Genomic DNA, 22,631 nt, shown 5'->3' with positions numbered 1-22,631 from the left:
AGTCATAAATTTTTTACCGAAATTCTAAAAAAAATCAACCATCTTGGATGAGTCCATTCGCGTAAGTGTCGATATAAAGTTGTTCGCAATTGAAAAATGGAATAGTCCTATCCTTTTGTTAGAACAGATTAAGTTAAGTGAATTCGTGTATAAAATTTGTCGTATTTTTCTTTGTTATATTTGTCGGATTTCTAGTAGCGTCGGTAGTAATAGATGGCCAGAATCGTGACAAAATCATAAAAACATGTATATTTTTATTCGGGAAACGGGAGTGTTTCGGTAATTAAATGTGTAAGTAATCGCGAGTGTCCCTATGGATTATTTCGAGGATACCACACATCAGGCCACAATGGATACTACCAAATGTAAGTACGTCATCATAGAATTTATAAGATAGTTTGTATAAATATATGTAAGTAATAAGTAAATGGAAATATTTTATAGTAAGCAATAAGTAAATAGAAATATTTTTGTGATAGGTGTCAACATGCAATTGTAAGTGTCATCGTAGACGATTGACTTCTGGATATGTCCAAGGATAAAACCAACCAGGGCGACACAAATGCAGCCAAATGTAAGTCACGATAAAATTTATAAAAAAGATTGCACTAACATATGAGGGTTTCGAAAACTTCTTCTGGAAGGTTTCGAAATTCGTACGTCATTGAATATTTCGAACGAGTGCTCGGCTAGTAACAAGGACACTACGAAAACATTACGTACAGTCTTCAAACGTTTTCGGGAACACTGTGCACGCTTTGAAAACGTGTTTATTTGAAAATACAGCTTCTCTAGTGACCATGTTACAAATATTCGACGTACGTTCCAAGGTTACGTACAACACGCGCCTCAATGTCGATTAAATAACGGTTTCGACGGTACGAATAACACGTCGTTTATCATACAATGGACTCATACGAATCACTCATTAAGGGGTACTTGTGATTCCCCCGGGGGATATCGAAAATCTTCCTATATATCTCACTTTGGAAAGAATTCGTGCGCATTTGTCGCTAAATCGTCCTTGTTACCATCCAGGGAGGTTAATCGTGCAGGAACCGGCGTGTTTGTTAATCGACCATACGTCCTTGAAGTGGCAATAATCGGCAAGGAAGCACGACGAGGGTTTCGAATCGCGACTCTCGCTTCCAGATTACATTTTGCTTAAAAGTGCAATCGAAATTCAATCAAAAATATTTCAATATATATTATTTAGTCAAACATTAATATTCAACGTTGAAATTGGCTAATCTCTAGAAAATAGATAGATATTACTTCCTCTAACTACTATGGGGAGAAATGCATTAATCACAAGTAATTCTAGCCTGAAGAAAATTGTTTTCCGTTTTATATTAGATTGCCGAGCTATTACGACAAAAACACCTACATTTTTAAAGCAATTTGAAGCGTTAGAGTCCCCTGCTTGATTCCATAAATATCTCGGATAGAGTAATAAACGAGTGCGGGGCACAAGCGGGTCTATTTTTTGCGCGATTCAAAGGAGAAATGAGCGAGGTGAATGTAACTCACTGACCAACGTCTACGATGTGCTGAAGCGTCGGAAATCGCCTTTTAACGCGCAACGAAATCCTCTGCAGCGTGATGACATAGGCGAGCACAGCGTACCTCACGATGTTTCTCCTCATCAGTCTGCCTCTCTCGTCCTGCAACGTGAAAACATTTCAAAATTATAACTCTAATAATCGTAATTCATAGTGGACGTGCACGATTTGCCTTGAACACGCTCGTTTACTGCTCACAATCGCGTACGCTTCGGAACAGTGCGCGTTCGTAAGCGCGTGTGTCGACATTATTTCTTAATAAGAGTTAATAGTCATAGGATAATAACTTATCGCGCGATCCTATAAATCAATCTGCTCCTTTTTGCTGAAGAAATCCGGTTACTTTTGCATTGCATTTCTACCGTGCAAGGCTTGAACTTAAATCTTCTTAAACTCCAATCTGCCAGACATTCTCGGTTCCGTATTCGTGAAAGTTGTTTATCTTAAGCCTCATCTTATCGTAGAAACAACCACTTCCCTTGATTTCTGTTTGACCGCTTCTGTCAGCACGGCCGATCAGGATTCGCTGTCACGAACATTCAGTTCATATACGCGTGTGAAGCAGATCGATCGAGAAACAAAATTCGATCGATATCGACGAAACACGCTCGTTTAAAAATTCGTTTCCGAGACCGCACGAATGCTGGACACGTCTCCCCTGTCTTGTCCACACTTTCCCCTTGTTCTTTTGGCCCGTGATCGCGAATCGACACCGGTTTCGAACTGTTCCAGTATTAATCGGTGAAAAACCACTGCGGTGGCGCCTGCCGGCTATTTTTCCTTTCAATTCTGCCCGTCCGCGTCGCGCATTTTGTAATCGGCCGATCGAGAGCGTTTTGTAACCAACGGTCAACGAACGATCGTGCCACCCCCTACAGAATGCCAATTCGGTCGGAAATCTATTCGATTCCCATTACAAAAATTTCCACGCGGTCGCGAATTCTTTCCGATGTTAATTTTCTTCTGCATCTGTCCCAACGATTCGCAGGTATCTTCGTTGCATCGCGTTACGATTGTTAATAGTCTAATTGTACAACATTATAGGTTCAAGGGGGATCGTTACGTATGTGGAGCACACGATGGATTTAGATGAAGCGTTTTGTAGATCGAGGCACGTCGCGATTGCCTGATATAATGCATGCAACAGCCGAAGAAAGTTTGTCGAAACTAAAATTTTCGAGCGACTAATGATACGTGGACGGTAAACGTTAGAGGGGCCACGTGCCGTTTCGGAACAATCTGTAGTTGCGATCATGAAGAAAGTTCGCGGGAATGCGCATGCGCACGAGCGCGCGGTATCATTGAAAGCGAAGGAAACGACGGAACGCAATTATTCTTGATTAATTGCTTGCATGCGCCGTGTTCCGCGAGCGTTTCAACATTGCTGTTCATTAATACTTCGCCGTTTCAATTAGCCTTTCTTCCATCTTTACGTTAATTGCGAAACTTGAATGGCTTGTTTAGCTACGCTGTGTAGTCACATTGTCTATTCTTGTAACTTAAAGATTCACTTTTTAAGTTATTCTTGTTCTCAACGTTGCCTCCTTCCTGTCCATTTAGATACGCGAAAAAATTGGGTTAGATACATTCCGCGAAGTGGTTTCTTTTTTAATATCTCACAATTGCGGACTAATTAATTTCACCTTCGTACAGGTTCCTCGCATTCTTTCCCCGAGGCGATGCTGCGATTTCAATCTCACCGAACGTATAAGATTCGAATCACAATCTGTTTCAAAGGTTGCCCTGGTTATGTAGGTATCCATTTTACTTTCTTCATTAATCGCGTACATCGTAAATGTCTTGCGATTAATTTGGCTTTCTAATGCTGTAGTCGAAGATTTACGTATGTTTCATCGTATGTTCCATATCGATAAAAATTAGAAACTTATCGTTAGATCGTTCCATTACCAGCGAATATTTATTGTCAGCACTTGCACTTCAGGGAGCACTTGATTTATATATGTGCATGTAGATCTAATTTCACCATAAATCGTAGTACATATCTGTTACGATAGAATTCTCTAGATTCCTCCACCATTAAGGTGTCAGTTTCTATAACGAACAATCGACTCCTTTTCCCTCGCTGGTCTCGTCCGCTGAAAAGGCAGCGAGTCCCTTGTTCCTCGGAATGCCGCGACTTAACGTCGCGCGTGTAAAAATGTACGGCTTGGCAGCTTGAAAAGGATCCTCCTCGCGGTGGGAAAGGTGGGAGTCGAGCCATCCTTCTCGCCTTGAGGCCTGAATTCCAATTAGATTTCAATGAAAGGCACAGCACAGAAGCTCGTGCTGCCCACTCGACGCTGCTCATTCACAAATCCGATACTTTGTATTACGTGACTCCATGACCGCGCCGGTTCTATGTACATACGTATAAAAGCTACAGTCCCGTTCCGTGGCTGGTTGGCCGAAGACCTTGTCCGTTGGCTGCGTGCAGAAATTCCGTTGCAGCTATTCCGCGCGGACAGTCGGCTGCTGATGTATTGTTCCCGCGTTCATTCGAACAGCAAGTGCGACTTTCTCGCGTGATGAGAGAATCGGAAGCCTCGAATGCAAGTTACGTCGTCGGTTGTAACGCAGAACTGGCCGCGCGTGTAATTATTTCGCTGGAGCGGTAGCTGCTCACAGACAGGGCACCTACTCGCCTAGAGTACCTAACGAGCTGGATGAAGAGCGAAAATAGAGAACGCCCGGAGAACGTTTTATGAGAACTTTTTATTAAATTTTATGAACGCGTGGAGTACAGTAGAGTTTCTCTACTTTGATTTATATATGAAGAACTTTCTTGAATATTGCTTGATAGTATATATTAGAGGATTAGGTAATACTCAAGCGAGTAATACACTCTGCACGAATTTCGCGGTATATAACAGAGCAAGAAGACGAATGTACTCTCGCCTGCGGCATGTGCACAACGCGTAGGTTCGTCCTTCCTTCTCGCTACGATATACATACGTTGCACTTTCACTTTGACATTGTGTCATTGACCACGCGCCTGGAAGATCGTCCCGTGACGAACCCAAATTTCGAAGCCCAGTTCGTTTGACTTCGTAGACTCGTCTTCTGCTTTTACTTCGTTGGCTGACTACTTCATAAGTCTTCATGTAGACTTTATACCACTGACGTTAGTTTCACCTATCGTCTATTTGCATATGTACAAAAATCAGGCTGTAGAAACTTCAGCTCTTGTTCCCTCGTCGAATTTAATAGCACGGAGAGGGGTCAAGGTATGCGCACGCTTCAGCTCGATCAGAAATGGACTTTCGTTATCTGTTGGTTCGACGCGATCAGAGAAAGTAACGATAATCGACGCCAATTTCTCGCTCGGCGTGTGCAGCGTGTCGCGTGGACACGTGTGCAAGAAGCTCGAATCACGTGCCAAGGGTCGCACGAATAGCGTCGCGCGCAAGACTGTTCGTTCCTGTGACTATCTATTAGTCCGACAGAAAGAGGAGCAAGACGATTTACGCGCTTGCCAATTATGGCATGATCGTTCCACGCATTTTTTTCGCCTCTGGGCGTGGCGTGACTCCGCGTTGCTGGCACCCACTTCGGTTAACGACACCGAAACGTGTCACGGCAATTCATTAGCGTAATGAGACAAATGTAGCTACAACGTCCACTACAACGGCGCGACGCTGACGTCGTCGACGGTGACTGCTAGGATTGCCTTTTCACGGGACTTCGGTTACGAAGAATTTCGTGTCCGCTTAAGCAGTCACGTACAACTTTGAACCGTGTTACCTTCGTCAATTTCGCACCTTGAGCAATATTCTGAGGAAAACTTTCGAAGTTTGTACTTACGTTTCCAGGAATGGCGGCGCTGATAAAGAGAGCTAAGTTGTCGGGCCAGGGTAATAATTTGTACTGCTCCCACCATCGTTTCACGACCAGACTCACATAGAATCCCAGCACGAACGACATCGGTATCGATTCGCTCGAGTTCCCGAAGTAGTATCTGATCTTCTCGAAGATCCTGTAACAGAAAATCGCCAGAGTTCGCATTGAACGTGGTTCTCGTTACGTGCACGTTAGTAAATAAATCTCGTAACTTTCTCTCTTTTCGAGGGTGCAATTCGGAACAATTAATCGACGTTTGACTGGCCTGAAAGGACAATTAACGCCCTCATAATTCAGTTGCATTCAAGTATTGTGTACACTTAAATATTTGTAGAATTATCGTCGTGTATCGCGTATGGTAGGATTCTTGTACCGCTTCGACTATAAGTGGAGCAAGGTTGAGGTGATACCGTCACTCGCCGAGACCACTACCGGTCTAACGTGGTGATAATTATTGGTCAAAAGGAATTTTTACTAAGATTTTGTACTTGTACAGGAAAACTTTTCCTTCAGAAAAAGTTTACACAAAACAGTTCTTTTTTAAATAAATACGCTCGTTCTATGAACTCATTTTTACGTCTAATATTTCAATGGTATTAAATTCTGGTAGCTACAGCTCTTCATGGAAAAGAAAAAGAATTTTCCTACGTGACGCAGACACGTTATTGGTGTATCAAAAAATTTATCGCTCGAGATAGAGGTTTTTGTACGGCAAAGAAGCTTTGCATCGCCCTATTCGGCGAATCCTTCATATTTTTGCCCTGGCCTTGCCGAGCCCTAAGCCAGCCAGGAACCGGCCCTACGGTTCTAAATTTAGAACAGGCGAATCGAAGCGACTCAAAAGGAGCGATTTTTTTGCATCCTACAGGGCTTCGGCCCGCGCTTCTTCTCGTCCCTCTTTTTTATCTTGGCATAAATAACAGGTTACGTTTTTATGCGTTTTTTAATAGTGGCCACGGACGAGGCTCTGGCACATTCCAAGGTGTATTGTACGAAAGCGGGCAACACGCGGGGTGGAGAAACAATATTTACGATATCCCTGATTTAGGTTCGCGTGATGCATTTTCGGTGTATTCAGTATTTTTTCATATATTATTTCTGAACAGTCTCTGATGAATATTGTGTAAAATAATGCGAAATCTGATTAGCATAATATTCACATGGAATGTTAGAGATTAGAGATATCTAGTAAATTAATGAAACAATTATGGGGAGGATCCCTGTAGTTTTTCTTCAAGATTAATTGACTCCATCGAACGTAATTATGGAAGTTGGCATTTATTCTTCTCCTTCTCAGATTATAATTTCTCCCTTTGTCGTTAATCTCTCACCCTCATAAAAACGTATTCTCGAGAAAGAACGACGAACGAAATCATGGAAAAGGTTAAACGCTTGCGAGAGAAACGAAGATTCAATGGACATTAACATTATACATATCGCACACGTATTACAAAAATGACACAACTCGAACAAATATGTCTTTCAGTGGAAGCAAAAAACTATTTACGAGTTTAGGAGAAAATTATTTACTATACCAAAATATTGACATAAAAAGTAGATTAACTTAATGAAAGTTATCTTACTTGAATAATAAGTCTAAAAAATAGTTACGTGTTACTTGCATTAATTGATTTTCTTGTTATTATTTAAATAATTTGTAATTTAGATTTGAAAAATTCTTTGAAAAATTCCATAATTTAAATATTTAATCAATAAACTTTTTATAATGAATAAAGGTGCATTTATCAAACTGATTTATAGCTGTAATTCAAAAATCACGTTTTTTAGAGTTGTATCACTTTTAAAGTATACGTGCGATATAACAAAACGAGTCTGTCATAAATTTACCGACGCTAACTGATGAAATGTAATTGCTGATCGGAACATTGGAGGTACTTCGGCTTTGTTGCTTGACCAAGGTCGATGTCGCGTGGGTTTATCGACAAGCATAAAATCTGCGGTTATGTCAGCTCGTACCCACGCGTCGAACAATTCGTTTTCCATGAGATAAGAGCAAAGGTAAGGATAGTCGCGTGTCACATTGTTTCCATCTTATCGTTAAGACGTCGCTTGAATTTCCATTGATCGAAGGCTTTTTCATGGATACAGGATTTGTTGGAGATTAAGATAAAAAGTACTGCGATGCAATGAGAAATACTTTGCGTGGTAATATTCTTTTGTAATTCTATATTTTTACGATCCATTGGAAAAGTTTTTTTTAGCCGACAAAAATAATTTTTAGACGGTAGCCGTATTTTGTGCGATTTTCTTATCGCTTGTTTAAGGCTGTAACCTTCGATTTGCATCTAGACAGAAACTTTACGCGGGAAGATATTCAAATGAACGTATTCATGTACTCACACCCGCTGGTGCTCGTTGAGCGCATATCGATATGTTAAGTTGATGAGGTAGTAGACGAACAGGTAGGCCAGTAGTTCTCGCCAGATTAGTTTGTACACGGAGCCTCGCCATCTGTAAAAGGAAAAGAAAATATATATACATTATCGTGTTACGTTTGCATAATGGCAGAGGCAGTGATGAGTAAAATGTTTTTGAAATAGCAGATGATATATCATATAAACATTTACTGTATGACTACAATAATGCTAGTGACAAGTTATTCGAGCATACCAGCAATGACGTAAATTTACAACTTTATTTCAATAACGTTGAACTGTGGAGGGAGCAGGGCCACTCACTCTCTTCAGAGTTCAACGTATTCAACTCACAGAGTAGTAGTTCTAGAGTTTAGACTATTTAGGTACCCCATTATTGTCTCTTTTACGAGCACTTTATTGCACGATTTCGGCTACCTCCGTGATTTGTAAAATTCCCCAAAGAAGGTCGTGGCACGCGTCCCCTGGCTCATGTCGTAGATTCAGAGATTAGCATCTAAATATCTCGTATTCCAACGATATGAATGATGCAGCAGAGTCTCAAAGTGCAGAGTGTGGAATATTTTTGTTCGAATAAATAAAAAGTGAGACCATAGGAAGTAATGCGATCTTTTTTGTTAAATCCAACGTTTCGGATTTCGATGGCTAACGATAATAATGAAACACGAAGCGGTCAGGGTTTTTGGCGATGCGATTCCTTATTTGCCTAATCATCAGATTACAAAAAGTTTCTCGTTAAATGTCCTGTTTTCTCAATAACCAACTGAACGGATTAAGAGTGAAGACGGTATTTGGGAATTGTATGACTGTTCGTATGTGTGTCAAGGTTAGATCGGTTTTACGAGCTTCGGGTATATTGAATTCGCAATATTTTCGTGTCGAAACATGTGACATTGCTTGCTATTCCTTCGTATTGCAAGTGCATGCGTCCAGGTAGTTGTTCGTAATTTTATAGCTTTGCTACTGTCCAAATGTATGGTACCCTTGCGTACTCAAGCCCGAAATCATTGAAGGCCGATGATGCCGAAGGTTTCGTCAATACCAATCCCGAGGCGACAATGACTTTAAATTCAAATCCCGCAGCTGTAGATAGCACGGCGGATCGATGCACGAACGAGGCCAAAGTAAAACGCTGTGTTTTGTCAACAGTCGTATTCCTGTTGTATCTACATATTATTAACTGTTAGACACGTTGTCTACATTTATTTATTGATCTTTTGCTATCTATGCTCTCTATGTAGCCGAAACTCTGTCTTGCGATCGAGCAAATCAATCTTTCTAATCCTTCGTTGAATCAAACGTGTATAAGTTTTTTAAATAGGTATAGAGGAAATAGAAAAAATGTTAGGGAAGTGATTTGAACTATGCTAACAATACAGTTTTACGGCATTGAAGTCTCCATGGAGGGGAAAGCCTATGAAAACAGCGTCGGATATCCGGTGCATTGAGAGTGTTTCACCCTAATGTATTCGCAAGACCGTAACACATAGCGTTTGATTGCCATTGGCTGCTAGCGCGAGAGATTCACAGAAGACTCTCGAGAGGAGTAAAATCACCTTACAGTGAGATTTCGGTATCTTCGAAACGCTTAGTCATTGGCGCCTTTACCATTAAGTAAAGGATAATAATTTGAGCAATGTAGGAGCTCGGTGTTGAAGCCTCAAAAACAAGTTCCCTAAAAATGTGTCTATCAGTGATGAAATCTTCTTAGGAAGAATCTCATTAATCGTTTCGGAAATAGGTAGCCAAGGAAAAAATCTGCTGGAAATGAGTGAAAGTATAGCGGTATACTTTATATCCTTCGGAGCATGAATACGCCGAATTCTTGCTGTTCCTCGAACATATTTCGAAACTTTACAAACAGTACCAACTACGCATGCGTCACGTGTTTTGTATCAATTTCTCAACGACCTTTGACGCAAGTTAAGTTTGACGAGATTGCAGCTTACGACCCGAAATTGTGCGTGTCTGGTTAGGTCAGTCTACATAGTAGTACACAGAAGATACAACTTTCTTTTGATATGCGTATGGGGTTCAAGGTACACATCTAGTTTCCATTCCTGCACTGACGACGAATTTTCCCTTCGAACCACATTTTCGCGAATTTCAGAGAATACTAAATTTCTTTATTTGAAACGAGAGGAGGAGAGGAACGTGAAAAGTATGAAAGTACTTGAATATCAAGTTATTCCATTATTTGTATGTCAGTAGGTCATGGTAGGAAGTATTGTCCCACACCATTCATACGGTACGATGCGCGACCGCACGCTCGTGAAACCCCCACGTACGTAAATGCGTGTTGCACGCACAGCGCGACATTTGTACGTACATATGTACATACATACATTGTGTCATTACGTTGTGGCATACGATGGAGCATGGAGGCAATTATCCAGGCATCATTAATTGATGTCTGCCAGTGGTACTTTGACCTTCGTTGGATTTACGGTTTTTACCGAAAACACGAATTACTCGCGTTTATATACTCGTTCGAACACTTGCAAGCAACATTCGCGATGCATGAACATCGTAAATGCCTCCATTAGACGCTTCTCTGATAGATTCATGGCGACAGGGGAATATTAATATAACAATAAGTACTGAATTTACTGTATCGTTTGGCAATTATTATATTTACATAACTGCTTTATTTATTACATCTCCTTAACGTTTGCAATTATCGCTTGAAGTTTGTTTATTAATCTATCGTCTTCTTTCGTAAAATTGCTTCGTCGATGCGAATGGTCATACATGTAGTTGGCAAAGCCCATTCCTTTTGAGAATCGTTTGCATACGATTGACCTGTCGATCGTTTCCGCGCATTCGTACCAAGGAACATTCACGTGAACCAAGAAGACCTCTCGGTTGAACGATTGATTTATGAAGCAACGCATAATGATGCACAAAGATGAGCATAATTAAGCAGACGGCCCAATGGCGCTGCATACTTAATCGCAGCACTAATGACAATGTTTTGCCCGTTACGTCATTATTAAGCTGCGATTTATACGCGAATTTGTACATCGAATTGTGAGAATCTCTTTGTCCATTCGTGGCGAGATATTTTTTAATGCCTTCTGTGAAACGATTGCATCGAATTCCAAACTCGAGCGAGTGTATCTCCTACAACATTAATATGCCCGTTCCACTTCCTTAACAGTTTTTCATTTTCAAAATTCACACTGATTCAATTTAACGCTTTCGAATATTTTTCATTCGGCGATAAAATCGATGCATCGTTGAGTTATGGCGTGCATTTACGTGATAAATACTTCTCGCGGTAGATAATTGAGGAATTAGCCAAGCGACGTTGCAAAATTGCTCACGAAATTGTTCGTAGACACGTTTATTCCTGGTTGCATTTCTATTCGAAGACGATACCCTGATGTTCGCGGCTTGTTGTTTCATAACACGACGAAATGCCTACGTTTGAACCACTCCATGTAAAACGCAGTCGTTAAGTCGTTAGCGCGTTGCGCGACAACGCTTCCACGTTGCAATCCATGCGAGCGCATGCAGTTCCGGACGAAAAGATAACACGCGTGCTATCTTCAATTTCTCGAAAATAATTTAAAACCTGTGTATGAAACAAATACTAATGAGTGTTACAACTCAGGAAGAAGGAATCTGTTAAATACCGAAGGCGGGATGATAGCACATTTACCAAATTAATTCATACATTTATTCCAAAACGAAAAATTAGGACGCAATTTGTAATGAGTATAAACGCCTCCGTTCTTCATAACATTAACCACCTGATTTGGTAATGATTGGTAGTTTTTGGATTGTAGTCTGGAATAAATTGCTTATTCTACTGAAATGGAGTGTTTCAATTGTTAATTATATTGCAGTCAAATTCTTGTGCACGGAACATATAAATTTTCTTCAATTATTTTTTATTATATGTATACGTAAATCCATTAAGACCATCCATATTAAACTGTTTTCATCAGCAAATAAAACTCATTTGCATTGTACCTTTTAGTGAGTTCGATCTTTTACGAAGGTTAATCGTTGTTTTTATATTGTACTGTTGGCGAGGGGTTTTGCTTTAACTTCAATCATTAATTAAACCTACACTGTTGAAAAACTTCGAAGATACTTGGGATATTTGTTGTTACCATTGCTTCGCGAGCAATTGTGCGGGATGTCCATGTTGTATTTCAGATACTTAAGCTATATCTACACTGAAACAGCAACGAGGAACATTTTGTCGTCCCTTGTGTAAAAAATAAAAGAACATAGGATACTTTTAGAGGATAAGTTCTAGATACAAAGCCAATGAAACGTACCAATGCACATATACCTGAAAATGCATAGTTTTTTAGTTACACGCTATAAGTAATAAGAGGTGAAAAAATATTTCTTATTGTTACCTCAGTATAGACATAACTTTATAATGACCATGTTTTTGCTGCTGTGATAACATGATGCAGGTCCACAAATTTTTTTTTATAGTTTGAAAACTTTTTAACTATCTTTGAAATTTTAGAAACAGTTAGGTTTAATTAAGCACACGACTTTTAACTATAGATCTATTAAGCTACAATTTACTGTATTCATTTTTTAATTTTTACCTAAAATTAAGATAAGGAAAAGTATTTTCAATTATTTAGACCAAAAGTAGTGGTTTCCATTGAACCAGTTTAATATAGGAAAATTTGTAGAGTGTTACAAAAGCAATATAATTTCAAAAGACCAAAAAATAATTCTGAGTGATTTTGTACCTTATGTGAAGAAATCACGGAAGAGAATACGATAAAGTGCATAAAATGATGTATTAGGGTTCGTACACTGTGTATAGAAGTAAATACGAAATTAAAAAAATTTTATTACTTAGATTGTTGGCTTTTACTGTGAGATTTTGCAAATTATGTATGCTGACATCTGTATAATGTATTCTATAAGCTTGTTGTTAAGAAAATTTAATCATTTTTACACTTTAATCCAGTGGTCCAATCTATGAAACCAAAGGTCCATCTCCTAGGAAACCGGTTGCTTTGAGTAGATTAATGTCACAATTATAAAAAACTACTTATTTAACTTTTTATATTATATTTTGGAAAAAATCAATAATATTATCTTGAAGGCATAAATAGTAACATTTTTTCCTGCTATCTTTTAAAGATTCAAAATATTTTACTACCAGACTATAGTAAAAAATAAAAAATAACAGATTCTTTGCTCCTGCATTATGTAGAAATTCGAACTTGGCTTTGAGAAATTAGAGATAGTACATATATATCTGCTATTTCTTTATGCGGAGCTGTAGATTAGGGAAAGTTTATCGTCGGCTTTATTACAACGTGGAGAGAAAAGAAAATGAGTAGGAAACAGGAACAGAAATCGCGATCTAGATCATTTCGTGAAATGAATCGTCGGGGCTAAGCCAATGGACGTGGCTATACGACAATAAATAATCGAGTTGGCGAAGGTAGCATGTATTGTTGGCTAGTTAGCGGAGCAACGCGACGGTGACTCACGTTTCAGCAATATTTAACATTCCATAGTGATACGAAAGCAGTTATAGCACAATGCTGGTCGCTTCCTACGCGTCTTTGCCCGTCTTAGCTCGCTAAGATATTAAGTACTCTCGAAAATTACTATTTGATCAATAATTGAAATTAGATATATACCTATTTATTAAAGGTATTAGTATAACTACTATTTATAAATGTCTGTATTTGAATAGAAAATCTACTATTAATATTTTTGGTAATTGCGTAAACGCTTCTGAATCTGATGCTATCATAACAGCGGGTAGCCATAAGTTAAATCGAGGAAGTGGACATTCGAAGTCCAGAGTTCCACATTATCATATCGCATAATTTAATGCGTCCCATCGAGGATCAGAATAAAATTTCTATGACCGATGATGAAGTCATCGGCACTCGTGCTATTCGGCTACCGTCACAGACGTCACGGTAGTTATTCAGAGCCGGTATCAGCCGTGATTTCGCGCAGAAACCGCGAAGCGAGCATAGCAGAAACTAAAAAGGAATCGCCACGCGCCAGGCTAAATTACCACGTAACGTTATATTAGAACGATGTTGCATAAAGGCTGGACATCTGGTTTCCCATTCACTCGGGGAGCCACGAGCACGTTCGTCCGCATACGTCATCAGCTGGTTACCCGTACGTCAATCTTTACGACCTGAGTCAACATCTTCTTCGACTCTAGCCTCTAGACAAGAGTATCTTCGAGGAGCGAGAAAGAATGCCAAGCGCCCCCGCTGGGCAATTTGAATTTACTGCCATTGAAATTTACGAGCCGCGCTCCACATTCGTATCGCCGACCAAACAATCGGTCGGCTTTTGCGTTTCAGTGGAGACGATTGTCGTTCGATTCCGCAGTATCTCGAGTGTGTATTGAACGGTCAAAAAAAAAAGTCTAAACGAGCTTGCTGCTCGGCGTCGTGTGTCTACTGTCTAGTCGTTCACGTGTGCTTGCGCAAAGATCGATAGATTTACGGGAAAAGTCAAGACAACAAAAGAAACGCGTTGCAACGAAGTTGCCCCGGTAAGAGGGAAACAAGTAGCTTGAATCCACGCTGGACAGCGTGAAGTAACGGTCCACCGGTCAAGGCTCGCCAAGGCCTTTTATCGCTCTTGTCGACCAGACGACTACGTTTGTACTTCGCCAACGTTACACAATTTTGTTCCTTCGTTTCCCACTTCTCCCATTCGTTGCCGTATTCGGTCTAATCCTCGAATTCACGCTTGGCGACGGTCGTCTCCCCTTTCTGCCTATGTTAAACGCGTTACATCACGATCCTCGATCCACCGGCTCGGTTTCTTGGCACGATACGAAAGCGGAAGTGAAATTATAATCGTGATCGTGGATGCTGAAGCGAGTCTAGGATCTCTAGACGCTATGTCGGTTTCCTATTGGCCGAAGCTTTACGACCGAACCAACGGACGCTGGTGAATTATTTATGAAAGGTTGGAGGAACTAGTCCCGACTCCTTTCCTGGAATCAATTGAACGGGCTACGATGCCCGCGCCTTTTCGTATGACATAATCGATGCGCTAGGTAGAACCTCGAGGCGAAAACGAGGATGGAAATTCGGTATGCTTGACATTTCAGAACAATGTTGGCTGCTCGAGTGAAAGGTAATCACGAAAAATCGCTTTCGAGAGTCTTACAGCGTTGAATAGTTTAATGGCGCGATGCGTGTTGAATGGAATTAACCCAGAGATCGATGTTTTCAATTGTATTGATATTCTTTTTCTTCGATCTCGGATTGTTCATTTCAGCTTTATTTGAGGATTGTCACAGCTGGATAATACGTCGAGTCATCGCTGAGAAGTATCTGTTTCCTTTCTCATTCTTCGCGGTCATGGTCATGGAGACTTGGAGACAAGTTGTGTCCTTGTTGCCCTCGAACCATGTCGATAGATCGTTTAATAGTGCCAGTGATACGGTAATGTCAGTTTCATAGAAAGCGTCATCAAAAATTGATCCTACTGTGTTTCATGTAACGCGAGTTCTGGACGAAGCGCAGACAAATGTATGGCTGTGGCGTTGCATAATTAGTTCTTTCGATCTTCCATCTACGTAACAAAGAACGAAGTTTCCTCCCGTCGTCTGTACGACGAGCAATTGACGAGTCAAGGTTCCGTCTCTCTTAGATCCGATTGAAATCTATTTATCACAGTTCCTTGCCCCATCACAACGATCTGGCATTGAAGGATAGTTCCCGGTTGAATTATATTAACGTCGACGACGCTAAAGCGACTATCTGAAAACGGATCCTTTCTTTTCTTATCCATCGAAGTACTACGCCAGGTACTTAAACGCGTGCCGCGTTGGCACAAATGCTTTATACGCAAGAAGCTCGAAGCTTCTAGCTGGGCAAGAAAGGAGTGAAGAGGAAACGAGCCTCTCGGGATGTATGAGACCAGCCATCTACGGTTCCGAGAGGAGGAATGCGATAACTAGTCGTCCTCCTTGCGACTCGCCGACTCTACCTCGCTTTTTTCTTCTGTCATTTATTCTTCCGTCTGAGACAATGCAAAGGGAGGTGCGCCACGAATAAGTAGCAATTTGATAAACAACCTGCAGATGGGAAAGAATACGTGGCGGGAACACCTCCGTGTCTGGCGCTTCCAAGTGATTTATCGATCATTGAAATCGAAGATCAATGTCTGATGTATGAGATTCCTACATTAATGGACGTCGGTCGTGGCGAACTATGAGTTATAAATGCACGATGATTTGTTTAGTATCTCGAGTTAGTTAAACGTGATGTAATTATCGACGTTTATTGCTAATTACTATAGCTGCACTTCTGTTTTTCCTTGTTTCTATTACTCAACGACTATGCTCCAGAAAAAGTAAATAGGTACGGTTTCTCACTCATAAACAGCGAATTGGTTATTATAGCAGCAGCATAAAGTGAAATCGAAACTCAAAAATCGTCTGTATACTCCAACGCCTTGGTGCAGCGTTCTTGAAGCAGGAAGAGAACTCATCCGCCTACCAGCGTCGGCCAAGCTCGTAACGAGAACAAATCTCGATAAGCATTGTTACGAAAGCGAACTCGGAACAGGTGTTCGAGAGGTGGGTGCTGACGTAAAACTACGATAGTTGCCAGCGTAGGTGGAGCTTAGTCGTTTCCAAACGTTACTGCTCCGTTACTGTCTTCCTTCGAACAATTGCAATTTAATTTTATGCATATCGTTCTTCGTGAAATAAAACATGTAATGTATCGTAACTTCTCTTGGAAAAAAAATGGTAATAGATACTGATAGGAATGAGGATGAGAGTTGCAATCTCAACTTCGAAGAAATTCGAATCAGGTACAGGGTGTTCGACAACATGTATCAGAATTTTAACAAGTGATTCTATATGTTAAAATATAACAAGAATCAAGAATGATGATACTATGTATGCGGCCTCATTTTAGAGTTATTAATTGTTGCAAAAACGACTAAAACTTGCGTGAAATGTGCGTGACTTGGGACTTATCCTACTGCGAGTGTACATTAGTCAAGTCAGTTCTACGTGTAATTGAAGCGTTTTCTTAGCTATAATTAATAACTAGGAAATGAAGTCTGAAACGCAATTTTGACTGTCTTCAGTTTCGTTATATGTTTGCATGTAGAATAACACCATAAAATGTTTGGCATCTGCCATCGAATATGTAGAAAATTTCTTTTACAAAGTTACATGTGTAATGTTTCTTTTATTTCATTAATCGAAGCTGAGCAGTAATACGAATCGCCGAGTTGCAAGTAGTCAAACTGAATCTGTATAGATCATCCAGATAAGTTCCTGTTCTTTTTCGTTTTTTTATTAATATTCATAGTTTAACTATAAACCTTGATCCAACCATTTGTCAAAGCATTTTTAGATAATATTTTTATAAGTTCTTGTATTTGTTTTGAATAAGTAAGTCTTTTGTAATTTACGAGGTATAACATTTCTATTGTGAAAAACGTGGGTGGGACAAAATTAACACGGCACTATAATAGACTAAAGTAGATAACACGTCACTTTTGTCCATATGCAAGTTCAATGTGTAAATATTGACAAGAAAACAATGAAAAAAAAGGCAAGCAATATAACACACAGGATAGGAATTCTTTACATAACAAGGATTATATATGTTAGGTTTGTTTGAAACTCTTCAGTGAAAGCTATTCGGGAGAGAAGTAGATCTAATGTCTAAATTGCAAGAGTTGGTTCCATGAAGACTGCATCATAGGTGATTTTCATTACGTCTGTCATAATTGTAATTTGGAGTACAATAAAGAATATCGTTAAACCAATACACAATACCAAAGATATAGACGAAGTTGGTTATACCTTTTATCTTTCGTTATTTAAAACATAATATTTCCTTTTATCGTGACCTAAAATATGTTTATTTAAATGTTTATTTCTATCATTTTTTATAATAAAATATTCTATTACTGCATTGGAAAAAATGTTTTTACTCCGTCTTACTCGAAGCAATTAACCTTTGTCTCCATGGTATATTACTTTTATCCCCACCCTCCAGGACGAAAGTAACAATGATAGTAATTGCGGAAAACTGCCATAGGTCTTTGACTGCTTATCACATGAGGCTAAAATGTGGGTCAAATAATAGACCAATAAGTATACTTTTTAAGACATACATTTTGTTTTTATATCTTCACAAGGTGACACTTAGGCCAAATGTAAAAAATATTACTTTTGTCCTTGTTTTCCCCTAACCTGTATACATAAAAATTTGAAACGATTCAGTGTTTCAATTGCTATTTCTAGATACTGGATGATTATGAATTTTCAAATTGTCAAATATCCAAATATTCAATATTTCAAATATTTAAATTAAAATATTTGTCAAAGTAGGAACCGTTGTTTATTTCAATTTCTGGGATTGAATTGTCTATTTCTGCTGGAATAGTTTTCCGTGTATAATCGACAGTGATTTATATCCAGGGATACTGTAAATTGCTTCACTTATAAGAAACCTCTTTAAACGTATTGAAAATAGGAACTAATTATTTTTAATAATGTGATAATAGAGACATCCCATGACGAAAATGTTTTTTCTTTGTCAAGTATCATGTAATCATGATGAAAATGTCTGAAATTGGCCTCTGTTTTCCTATAAAACAGCGGGAGAAAAAAAATGTGTCTGATGAATCAGATGTTTCCCATTGCGCAGTTGCAGCAAGTCGCATACAATACGCGGGATATCTCAAAATCATCTTTACCAATGCAGATAACAGAATCTCTAAGGAAAAAAAATGACCGATTACACGTAATTTCCTTCGTTAAAAACAGTGTTAGTTTCACAAAAATGCAAACAAGTTACATGACTACGGATGATTAGCGTCGACCGTTTTGTTACTACTTAATTAAACATGTTGTAAAGAGGAACGTGAACTTGAGTACTGAAAATTGAAGAATCTTCGCCTTGCAAGGATCGAGCGGGAAACAGAGCGCTGGACTGTTTGGATTACTAATGAGTTTATACCACGTAATGAGCGTTCCTCAATTAACGTAGATACAGGAAATCGTACTAAATGTTGGCAGGAAGAAATGTTAGCATCATTGTAGGCCACGATTTAAACCTATGTAGAATGTTGGAACGGAAACTTCTTCATTGACACGTGTCAATGTTAACATTGCATTAGGTAATAATTAAATAATTCCTCAGGCTATAATAAAAAATTGTTAAATATTATTTCCGTCAAACAAAGCATTAACCTCATACCACTTATAGAATGAATGTCATCAACACTAGATGGTTCTCAGTACGTCAACTCATTTAGTACAACAGTCTACCAGATTTGAATACTTCTTTGGAAGTAATCAATTAATATTTAAGTTTCACGAGTACCCTCTCGAGCAGCTTCCTCCATTAAGCGTTTATAAATAATGGTTACATCTACAAACATCGGAGTTTTATTTGAACTACTCTCGGGACATTCCTTATAATAAAGTGTACAATTATCCTCCGAAACAGGACGAATGCGTATTCGATTGGAGAGGCCATTGTAGTGTTTATCTTTTTTCCATTTTCGTCCGCTGTGGAATGACACATTTCTGTCCGTGCTTCAGACCATGAAAATAATTAAGCCGCCTAGCATATCGACTAGTGTTTAGATGAACGTTATACATACCGATGAGTTTGATTGACAGTGACACAGTTACGAATAACCTTGTATCTTGAGCCCGAGGTGCGAGAAGTGCGTCGATTATGCGTGGAAGCTACTTGTCGCGGCTATTGCGTGTGTATCACTTCAACTAGCCCCTGATTCGTGCCAAAGATTCTTGCTACTTCGTATCATGTTCCTTAATGCCAGTCAATCAGCAAGAGTGATTTACGACTATTGCCACAGACCTAATAAAACAGGGATATCGAACATTCAACGAATTTTGTTAATTGGTACAAGGAAAAGATCGGCTGATGATCAATGCATACGTATTCGTCTTTTTCCATTGGCACTTGCCTTTCTGTTTATGTTGACGCATAACGGCCGAATAAATGCAAATACGCAAGGTCGATCAGGTTCGTCGATATTCGAGAGACTGATTCACGAATTTGTCATTTCTTTTGATGCTGTGATTCCATCGATTAGAACTCATCGAACAAGGCGATGATTTTTCTAGTTGTTCCATTAGTTTGCGGTATATTAATATAAAATACCAAAAAGAACTTGGACGAGCTTTTTCGGGGGCAATGAAACATTGACAGAGTGTGCAACAGACGCCTGTAACTATTTATGATTCGCTGCTTATTATATCATAGCCCAAAGGTGTTTCGCAAGACTCGTTTTGCACGTGCTTCTGTTCCTCAAATATGTTGGTGAGATTTCTCTTTCTTTACAGGAGCAAAGAGAAAGAGAGAAAAAGCAGTTTCTCTTCGGTTTCGCGACTTTTCCACCGACCTCGTTTTTGCATCTATCGAGCAAACTGAAAATCGCTCAGCTCTTTCCGAAAACCTCTCCAGCATATTGATCGACCTCTACTCTGGCCGTGTCTCCTTCACCTTTTGGCAAGATCCATCATCCATCAAGGCGAACACAAATTGTAATTGATTCCTCGCTCTAAGCAAGATAATACCAATGCGGGCGGCAAGGACGCGAGGCAACAAAACGTTGCATAACTAACGCCGGTCACGCTTCACGGAATGATGCTCCTCGTTCGTCCTCCCGTTGTCGAACTTCTCGGTCGCTTCCTTCATATCGTTGCTTCCGCGAAAGGAAATTAGCATTTAATCGAAAACATTTGAATTTTTTATTGGGATCTCATTTCTGATTTTTATTAGCTATAAACTCTGGCACGTTTAAAATAGCTTTTCTCCGAAAAGATATTCGGTACGGTTTCCACATACATAGGCATTCGAGTTTCTATTCAACAGCCATAAAACTCGTATTCCCGATTCTACGTTATCTCGAGAGGGAAAAATGTGGAAACGATCCCCTGAGGGGGCCCCAATATAAACGCTGCTGGATGTCTACGACGTGGAAGGTTCGGTTAATAGGCAAAACAGCTTTGTTGTCAACTGCATCCACAAAATACAGCGCGTGCACACGGATCTGGGAGCGGATGCTGACGATCCTCAATGCCGAGGAGCAGAAAAACGGCGGGATACCCCGGTCACGATGCGAGTGGCTCCACATTTTAATTAGTGAACGAGCGAAGCCCGAATGCCTGTCACACGCCCCGCAGCAAAACGATTATTTCGCCATTGCTTCTCACGAAGGAGCACCGTCTGTCCCTGTGCCGTGTCGTTTAACCCGCGTACGAATGCTCTTCTGGCGGGTCGATCAAGGACCAATGGAAACTTTTTAAAGAACTCCTTCGCGGAAGAGAAAACGGGTTCTTCGTTTCTCGATATTGTGTCGAAAATACTCTTTTCTTCTACTCTTTGACATGCAAATACACTACGAATCTGGACCCTGTGTTATCCAGTGATAAGGTGGAATCATTTTGAAATATTTAAATTGCAGCGACCAGAATTATAGCCAGTTTCGTGGGAATCCCCACTTCATTTCTATTGTGATACTGCGATTCTCTAAACTTTATTGTCGCTTTTATTAGCGATGCACTTGACATTGGCGCGGTTTATGGTAATAATTTTAACAATTCTGAACACCATACGTCTTAGAAACTGCAGCTCTGTGTTTTTTGTCTTAGCGAATAATACATAAGTTCCAGTAATATCAGAAGGAAACACGTACAGTTCTCGTTAAAGAGCGCGAAGGAACAGCTGTGAACAATAGCATGTCCAAACAATTAAGCAGTTTTTTACATACACAAGTCTCTAGAAGTTTTCTCGCTCATTTTATACGCTTCCATGGCGCGCGACGTGTCGAAGAAGCGAAACAAAATCGCGAATGAATTCTCTAATGAACAGGTGCTCCAAGAACGGAAGCTTAATAGCAGCAAACGATCGCAAGAAGTGAATTTCTTTTCGCTATTTGTAACATGTACGAAGTTACAAATAACACCCGAAGCTAAGGCTATTTGAAAGGAAATCGAGCTTATCGCAAGCTATTTTTTCTAGGAAACCTAGAAAAATTGCCTCAATGGTAGAAATAGGCAGTCAACTCAGTCTTTAAGCGATTAGCCAGCGACATGGTGTTCACTGATATTTCGCGTGCACACGATCACGCTCGTGCACTACGCCCATGCACGTACATGCGTTTAGCTGCATACGTGAGTAGAAACGCGCGCGACCGCGCTTAGTACCCGACGCAGTCCGCGGAAGACAAGAGAGGTGAACGAAATGTGTGTCATACGTTCGTAGTGTGCAGCGCGACAGGGGCTCATTGTCATTCGTTCTGGTGGCAATGCAACTGCGTTCGTGCAGCCGTGCATGTAAACCCGTAAGATAAACGGAGACAGCCGAGCAACGTTAAATTCGAGATAGACACACTCGTTCGTTGCGATGCAGGAGTCCGAACGTGACCAATCAATCGGGTTATTTCGGTTCCCCGCGAGACCACCATTTGCACGTCGCGTCGTTTGCAGTATCAAAGTATCAGCCTTTCGCGTTCCCCAGAAACGCCTCTGATTATCCAATTTGCCAGACAATGGCCTAGTTCCCGCGGTCCCTCACGGTCACCGCTTTCGGTCACTCGACTACTCCCTTGCCCGTCCGTGGAATAACACGGTGAATCTCCTCCCTCGAGCGATTCTATTTTGTGAGGATTGATTTGATGTCTGAGCGTGTCACGATTTGTTTAATTGATGTCCATGAATCATCGCTTCTGAGAAGTTCCCTACATTCTCGTTTTATCGCGAAACTGAATGTTCCAAGCGTCGTCATTGAACGAAAAATATTTTTTCAACTGCGCAGCGCGTGCTCATTCGTTAAGCATGAATGGG

General features: G+C 40.1%; 1 protein-coding gene across 1 annotated transcript in view; it reads right to left on the bottom strand.

Annotated features, from left to right (window-relative positions):
- Best2 (bestrophin family protein) overlaps nucleotides 1-22,631 on the bottom strand; it is a 43,848-nt gene that overhangs the window by 16,756 nt on the left and 4,461 nt on the right. Inside the window, exons 2-4 of the mRNA XM_076392297.1 lie at nucleotides 7,761-7,871; nucleotides 5,364-5,535; nucleotides 1,535-1,664 (exon numbers count right to left, since the gene is read on the bottom strand). Coding sequence (XP_076248412.1) covers nucleotides 1,535-1,664; nucleotides 5,364-5,535; nucleotides 7,761-7,871 — 413 coding nt within the window. The remainder of the gene's footprint in view (nucleotides 1-1,534; nucleotides 1,665-5,363; nucleotides 5,536-7,760; nucleotides 7,872-22,631) is intronic.

Source organism: Calliopsis andreniformis, chromosome 2 (assembly GCF_051401765.1).
Source record: "Calliopsis andreniformis isolate RMS-2024a chromosome 2, iyCalAndr_principal, whole genome shotgun sequence".
NCBI lineage: Eukaryota > Metazoa > Arthropoda > Insecta > Hymenoptera > Andrenidae > Calliopsis > Calliopsis andreniformis.
This window is presented reverse-complemented; position numbering and strand designations above follow the sequence as displayed.